General features: G+C 39.8%; 1 protein-coding gene across 8 annotated transcripts in view; it reads right to left on the reverse strand.

The window, feature by feature from the left end:
* The window catches only part of adcy3a (adenylate cyclase 3a), a 52,556-nt gene extending 45,872 nt beyond the window's left edge, over positions 1-6,684 (reverse strand). For 3 of the 8 annotated variants that reach the window (XM_044117053.1, XM_044117052.1, XM_044117049.1), the window contains exons 1-3: positions 6,397-6,684; positions 4,700-5,801; positions 1,909-2,058 (exon numbers count right to left, since the gene is read on the reverse strand). In XM_044117053.1, coding sequence (XP_043972988.1) covers positions 1,909-2,058; positions 4,700-5,374 — 825 coding nt within the window. In that variant the 5' untranslated portion in view covers positions 5,375-5,801; positions 6,397-6,684. Of the gene's footprint in view, positions 1-1,908; positions 4,608-4,699; positions 5,802-6,396 lie in introns of those variants that run through there. The other 5 variants (XM_044117050.1, XM_044117054.1, XM_044117057.1 and 2 more) reach the window with 5 other exon arrangements.
* Positions 6,685-8,488: the final 1,804 nt, after the last annotated feature.

Consider the following 8,488-nt stretch of genomic DNA (forward strand, 5'->3'; position numbering starts at 1 on the left):
AGTAAAACTCAACTTCACGTTCATTATGACATCTATAAAGAAAGACTGCATAACTATCACTGAACAATAAAACATGCAAGGGAAATGTTCTTTGCTGAAATCATAAAACGAAAACCTTAATCATGGTTGAGCTTTATTTGCAGCACTTGACAGGCTCATAAGAGTTGCACAGGATTCTCGGGTCCAGTATGCAACTGTTTCAAATATTACATAAACAACTGGGATTTTTTGTTTCAATAGGAAACTTCTCATTGAAGCTGACAGAAGTCACATGTGGGGTACCCCAAGGTTCAATTCTAGTACCCCTCTTATTCAATATTGATATGCTCCCACTGGCTCAGGTTATAACAGGAAATAATATTAGCTACCATAATTATGCAGATGACACACAGCTCTACATTATGATGTCACCAGGAGATAAATGTGTGGATGTGCCAAAACTTTCTCTAGCTGAACAAAAATAAAACTGAAGTTATTTTTGGATCTAAAGAGGAACGATCTAGAGCTATAGATCTAGAGTCAATGCACAGCTTCATGTATTACAATTAAAACCAGCGATCAGACCGAAACCTGGGAGTAGTGATGGACTCTGACCTTAACCTTCAGAGCCACATAAAGACAGTTACAAAGTCGGCCTTCTATCACCTGAAGAACATTTCCAGGATTAAAGGACTAATGTCTCAGCCAGATCTAGAGAAACTCATCCATGCCTTTATCTTCAGTCGTATTGATTATTGTAGCGGCGTCTTCACAGGTCTGTCCAACAAATCAATCAAACAGCTGCAGCTGATCCAGAATGCTGCTGCTCGTGTTCTCACTAAAACCAGGAAGATAGTTTTACAGTCTCTCCACTGGCTCCCTGTAGCTCAAAGAATAGACTTTAAAATACTGTTAGTTTATAAATCACTGAATGGTTTAGCACCACAATACATTAAAGATCTGCTGCTGTAGTATCAACCTTCCAGAACTCTCAGGTTCTGGTTCTGCTCTGCATGTCATTTTTCAGATGTTGACTGTGTGTTTCTATGAAGTAGATCTTGTATTTTTGTGATTTTATGACATAAAGCACTTTGAAATGCGTTGTTGCTGAAATGTACTATACAAATACAACTTGATTTGACTTTGATTTGAATGTCCCACTTATTACAGCAAAGTATTTACGATAGACCCCTCGCAGGGTGACGTGACGTGTACAAGATCCCGCTCCCACTCACTCCTAGAGGGCAAAAAGCAGCTTGCTAACAATGACTAGCATTGCTTTTAGGTGTTAAGTTTTCAATTAGTAAATTGTCAACACTATGATAACAAGATAACATGGTTAGAAAAAAGTTTTAATTAAGAAAAAACAACAAGGGAGAGGGAAGTAGTGGACAACAGTAACATGTAGGTCTGATGTGGGATTCTGTGTGTTTCGGTTCAGTTCCAAAACAAAAAAAAGCGACCCACACAAACTCACTGACAGATCATCAGTAGAGCAGGTGTTTAAATGAGCTAATCATCTAGTTAAACTAGTTAATAGTAGCTAACTAGATAATAGATAATATACCACAAAGATTACTTACTAATGATTGCAAAATAAACATCAGTTTATTGTTGTTTGTGTAGGAAATGTTTAAGTGATTTTTGGTGTTGAATCCTGATACATGGTCAGTCAGTTGCTATGGCAACAAGTCTGTTTGTAGTGTAGCCGACAAACAGACAAGTTTTTCTGAGTTATTTTTCCCATTGCCATGGCGCTGCACTGAATTAATAACACCTACATCTTCAGTTTCATTTTCATTTTAATGGAATTATTGCACTGCAGCAGTGTGGCTATGGTTGGAATCTAAAACAACAGTCTTTTTTCCCCTCCAGTGTTGTCCCCATATGCAAAATTTCCAGATGTAAAGGGTTTATAAGTCTTCTGACCTGTTGCTGGCTTTGCTCTTCTAGGTTAAGTTTAACCTCCAGTGACTGTCTTGCTTCCAGAAAAGCCTTTCGATGCTTCCGGTCAGCCATGTAGTACGATGTGACACCCACGGTGATGGCACAAATATAGATCACAATGTTGGCCAGTAGCTTGAAAACAAACGTGAAGAGAGATTCAAAATTAGATCTCAGGATGAGATGAATATACATGTATCTATGAACTATTTGACTACAAAAAGCCCTATATATAGTTCCCACAAGTCTGAACAGAAGTGATCCACACTGTCTTAGTATACTAACACTGTTTGCTTGCGTAATGTATAGCAGACCCATGGCTTCGAGACCAACAAAAAAGAAAATATCTGGACACTCAACCAATGTGCATAAACAAAATTGTTGCAGTCAGGATGGACCCATATGAGATAGAGAAGGAAAGTATGTCAGACAATGTGGCGAAGCTCCCTCTGATCTCATGATGCGATATAGTCAACTACCTAGTGAACAGGCTGCTTTTGCTATTAACGCTATAATCTGTGTTAAATCTGCTTATAACAATTTCAATCCAAGGCAGATTACAAAAAATAAATAAATACATTTTCAAAAATTGAGAGGGACAAACAGCAGAGATGTACATGCAATCACTGTGACCATGAATATCATTGATATCTGCTTTGAAGGATTTTATTTATTCTTAAATTTCCATAGTGGAGTATTTAAAAATAAAAAAACAAGAATTGGGTACTTATTTTTGGGATTTTTTTTCTAATTAATTGGACATGCATACAAATAAATAAGGAGATGTTATGCCCACATTTATGAAGCCATCAGCGATGACAACAACAAAGGTGACTCCTAACGCAGCAGCAGAAGCTCTGAAGGTCGGCAGTTCATAGACTGGAAGTAGCCAGGACAAGTGTTGTTTCTTCTTTAAACAGTGTTTAATGGCAAAACTTTCAATGGTTAAACTGTAATGGCATAAAGTTCATAAACAAGTTTAATATTTAGCTATGTTTAATTAAGATGTGGACAGCTGAGTGGAAAATTCACAGATCACATTTTACTCTTGGAAATGTCTAAACAAAATGTTAGAAAACAAATACTGTTTCTCTCTCATCTTAGTGACCAAATGGTGATTCAAATTAAAACAAATCATTGGTGATCTAAGAAATACCTCAGTCTGCCTCTGGATCAATTCCCAACTTTACCAACTTGTTTCCAGATTTTCTACCTGGCTTTTTCCATTCCTAGACCACACATTTTGAAATTTTTGTTCCAGTTTATTTCAAATTATTAATTTGTCTATTATACAATCACATTTCCAGCAAGAAGGTGAATATATGTGTGTTTGTTTGCCTCCAAAACTGTGAGGATTTGGATTTTTCTGTGTATTTATTTCGAGTTTCCTGTGTCTCTGTGTTGTCATGTCCTCCCCTTGATTGTTTCCCAGGTGTGTCTCATTCCCCGATTACCTTCTGTGTATTTAGTGTCACCTGTGTGTCTGTCGTTGTTGGGTCCTTGTCTCATTTGGCGTCAGTTTTGTCCATTCGTGTTTCCTGTTGCTACCTGTGATGAGCATTAGCCTCCACTCAGCAGTGCTGCCAGGTTTTTGGACTGTCTCTGGTTATGTGTCACTATTAAACTCATCATCTTACATCTCATCTGGGTCTGCTGCGTTTCCCTCACCAGTTCCACCACCACACTTCATGACAAAAACCACCTCAGCCATCTGGCCCCGTTTCAGAAAGTGGGATAAGAGCCAACGCAGAGTCAGTTCAAAGGTAGGGATGTGCATAGCCTGGGTTTTCAGTTTCAAAAAACCAGGTGAATCCAGTTACTACTGCAAGTTACACTGTGAACCAAGACAGAGTGTTGGTTGGCTCCTCACCTCTGTGTATGACTACCGGTAATTGGTTTCTTGATCACTCCTTTACAAAAAACACAGACCTAAAATAATGCATACCACAGCTCTGGGAACTCCACCGAGTTAGAGTTGAATAGCTCTGCCCCCCAAGAAGCTGTGGCAAGCGTTCACTATTTTTATTTCCGAAAGACGACAACCCTACGCGCTTATTTCCACTATTACTCTCATCCTGTGTACCTGTGTCTGATTACTGCCTCTCTTCCATGTCTCCGCCTAAATATGTTCCTTCCAGCCAGACATTTTCTGCTAGACTGTATAATGCCTGAGAGCCTGTGTAGGGTTTCTTCTTGCCTTGCCTTGACCTATTGTTTATGACCATGGCCCGTTTATGACCTCAACTAAGAACTATGTCTTGAATACTTCTGTCACTTTTAAATCTGGTAACTCAATCTGGACAGAGCTTCTGGAGATAGGAACCAGCACCCCCACAACCCTGCATGGAAAAGCTGGTATAGGTCATGTTTGTCTGTCACAAAAACCCATATAACTAAATCTAATCATCACAAATTATAAGCTCCACATTTTAAGTACAACATTAAACTCAGTCACTTACAGAAATTACAGAAGAACACTGTAATTATTTCTGCACAAAAGTTCATACCTGTCTATCCCTGAAGAACATTTATTAACCCAGGTTAGTTTACGATAGCATTTCTCAAGTCCCATCCTCAGGGACAACTGCCTTGCATGTTTTAGGTGTTTCCTCTGCATGCACTTGATTGCATGCAGAGGAGGTCATGCAATCATTTGAGTCAATTGTTCTGCAACAGAGATGCATCTAAAACAATTACACAAGAACATAAGAGACACAATTGAGAAACACTAGTGTGAGACAGTCTCACTGACCCGTCTTCCCCCCTCAAGTATTACCTGTCTGGCGAGCGCTGAGCCCTGGATGTTCTCCTGCTGCTGCTGAGCAATGGTGACTCCAAGAACCAGGGTGTGAACCCCACAGGATACAGTAGTGATGAGCACAATGGGTGTTAGTCTCAAAGGCAGAGTAAGGAAAAAAGAAAAGCTGAAGAAGGCCTGCCAACCCACCGTGTCACTAGCCTGGTGGAAACGAGCATAGTTTAGACCCAAGTGGCAAAATATCTGTAATGCGATAAGGACCCAGAGGGAATAGGGCACAAAACGCCTTGAGATCCGGTCTGGTAACAACCCAAAGCGGCACAGCAGGTAAAGAAGAATATCTCCTGCCAATCCCACAGTTGCCACAGAAATGGATGCAAGTTTTTCAGAGGTATAAACCACTGCACACATGATGAGGATGTAACTATCAAAAAGAGCAGCAAACACAACCAGCACCAAAAGGGTTTCATGTCTCTGCCTTCTGAAGTAGGTCTGGTAGAGATTCTCCAACGACTCTGGTGCAAATGTCAGGCGCATAAACCGTGGCAGGCAAAGGCAGGATCCAGAATTTCGAACTGTAACCTCGTGTGTTCGCCCAACAGCCTGCCCCGGATCAGAGGCCAATGTCACAGAGCAGTCTGCCGAATACTCCACAGAGTATTCTGGTTCAGAAAAAGCTTGATTGCGAGGCATGGTGAAAACTCTGAGCCAAAATTTTCAGTCTTTTTTAATCAAAGAATATAAGGCATGTTGTCCTGCAGCAGTGGATTAATATAAAAATAATGTTCAAATGTATCACTTCTCTCTTTGCAGAGTAATCTTGATTCTTCTGAGAACACACAATTGAGTGTTCCTACAATTTACAACAGCACTGGAGAGATGTACTCTTGCATCACAGCACTGGTGTTCCCTTAGTCCAATGCAGTCAATCAATGTTCTGTCACCAGCACAGGGTAGTTCTATCGTTTATCAGAAAGATGAATCAATACTGATTAGATGCTTCAAAGTTCATCAAGATAAGTGACTTTCTGCTACATCCCATATTTGTGTATTTTTAAAGAATTTGTTTCCCCATCATTTCTCTGAATTGAATAGCGTTTCCTTCTTCATTTTTCCATGCCTGAATACAGATAGACAAAAAGTTTAGCAAATAGATATTTATAACCATCCAACAATTGCTGTAGCATAGATAGATAGATAGATAGATAGATAGATAGATAGATAGATAGATAGATAGATAGATAGATAGATAGATAGATAGATAGATAGATAGATAGATAGATAGATAGATAGATAGATAGATAGATAGATAGATAGATAGATAGATAGAATGTATTTCTCTTGCAATAACTTTATATATATAGACAACATGTGGATGTTGGCCTGCATAGCAACATGTTTGCTCCCTCACACAGGTATGTTGTGGAAGCGCGTCTAAATCTAACATCCTATTCTTACATACCTAGAGCCTATACATTACTTTACTTTTTTCACTGCTTATCGACAGGCAACCCCATCTTCGGTTGCAACAGCCTCTCAATTAAAACGTACATATTTCACACTCCTCTGACTAGGATTTATCCTTCATCCCCTTATTCTCCAATCCCTATTGCATGTTTCCATTAACCGACAATGCAGGACACATTTTATTTCTATAAGCTGTTCTGGATATTTGGGAAATTATGTACATCATATGTCCTCCTACTTCCACTTACCTTCAGTAACGCCAGAGTACGTCTCATTGTTTGTGCTGAATATAATTACCATTAGGCTTCTCGGAATCCTCTTGAAAGGCTGCAGTTTACAATAACACAGCCATACGGAGGGAATATTTTTCATCAAAATAAATAACTCAGTGAGAGAAAATAAACGTAAAAGAGAGAGTCACCCTGACTTGGCACCGCATCTGTGTTCTCAACAGAAAACGGAAAACCAGAAGCTTTCAAAGATGTACACGGTGATGTCGCCTTGACTACTGCTGTTGATACGAACGATGCGGCAATACCATCGCCATCTTGGTACGGGTTAGAGGGCCCCTCCCTCTAACATGACGTTCTAGTCTCTCGGAAGTGTACATTCAAACACTCATATTTAATACATATATATATGTCCTGATGAAGCTCATTTGTCAGATTAAAATGCTTTAACTGTGAGTGAAAAATAATCAAAAGGAATAAAGTCGTTAAAAGGTCAGTCTATAGGTTATTAATAATGTGATTGGCTTAGTGAATTGATTTACTGAACGAATTTATTAAATTCTAAATTACTAAACGCATCGCTATATATATGCATCCATATTCAATCAACTTATCTTACTGACAAATTTATTCATGTCAGTCATTAGATTCACCACACATATTCACTACAGACACAGTGATGATGTCAAGCCTTTATTTTTGATAATACGGATTATTTTCTACATAAACGTTTCTGCTAAAGATGTGACATTTAAAATTACATTACACCAAAACAATAAACTTCTGCACTATGGCACATCAGAAAAGTATTCACAGCACTTTTTTCACATCTGGCCATATGTTACAGATGTTAATCTCAAACTGTAATAAATGCCTCTGTTTACCATATCTAAACCATATCTTCTAAGCATAGAACAGTGTTTCCCAATTCCAGTCCTTAGACCCCCTGCCTGCATATTTTAGGTGTTTCCCTTCTGCCACACACCTGGATTGAATCTTTGGGTGATTAACAGGCTCCTGCAGGACTTGGTGGCTGCAGAAGATGTCATGCAATCATTTGAATCAGCTGTTCTGGTGTAGAGGCACATCTAAAACATGCAGGCAGGGGGGCCCCCCGAGGACTTGAGGAATTGAGAAACACTGGCATAGAAGACTCTTCGAACATTTTTTGTTCTTGTTTGAGTCTGGTCCCTCACTCTCAGGTACCAAAGTAGAAAAAGTTCAATTTAATTCTTCCAAAAATAGCAATCAAAACATAAAGATTTAATGCAGAAATAAGTCAAAGAATAAATAACAATTTGAATCAGCAGCACCTCAAACAAAAAACAAGTGTAAATAAACCATTCAGACAGACATTAACTAAAGTGTGCACCCATTAGAAAATATTTGTCTAAATGAAATAACTAACTTAAACATATAAACTGGAATATAATATAAAGAAAAAATACTAACACGATGTGGTGGTGGGAGGAGCGTCCACCACACACTCCCCCTCCTCTGAAGGCCCACTGGCACAGCGAGACAAGTAGTCAGCAGTAATGTTTTGTCTGCCAGGGATGTGATGCGGGCTACATGGTGGCGCAGTTGGTAGAGCTGTTGCCTTGCAGCAAGAAGGTCCTGGGTTCGATTTCTGCATGGAGTTTGCATGTTCTCCCTGTGCATGGTGGGTTCTCTCCGGGTTCTCCGGCTTCCTCCCACAGTCCAAAAACATGACTGTCAGGTTAATTGGTCTCTCTAAATTCTCCCTAGGTGTGAGTGTGTGTGTGAGTGGTTGTTTGTCCTGTATGTCTCTGTGTTGCCCTGCGACAGACTGGCGACCTGTCCAGGGTGAACCCCGCCTCTCGCCCAGAACGTTAGCTGGGGATAGGCACCAGCAACCCTCCCGACCCCATTAGGGACAAAGGGTGAATAGAAAATGGATGGATGGATGGGATGTGATGCACCTCAAACTTGTAGGGTTGTTTTGTAGGTTGTTTTCAGGACTGGATGGCTTCAATCTTTTTAATTTGTGGCTTCACCAATCCTCCACCAATGACAAAGCCCAGGTATTCTGTTTCCCTCTTTGCTATGGCACACTTGGCTGGATTTACCGTCAATCCTGCTTTCTGGA

Source organism: Gambusia affinis, linkage group LG05, assembly GCF_019740435.1.
Source record: "Gambusia affinis linkage group LG05, SWU_Gaff_1.0, whole genome shotgun sequence".
NCBI classification, from domain to species: Eukaryota; Metazoa; Chordata; class Actinopteri; order Cyprinodontiformes; family Poeciliidae; genus Gambusia; species Gambusia affinis.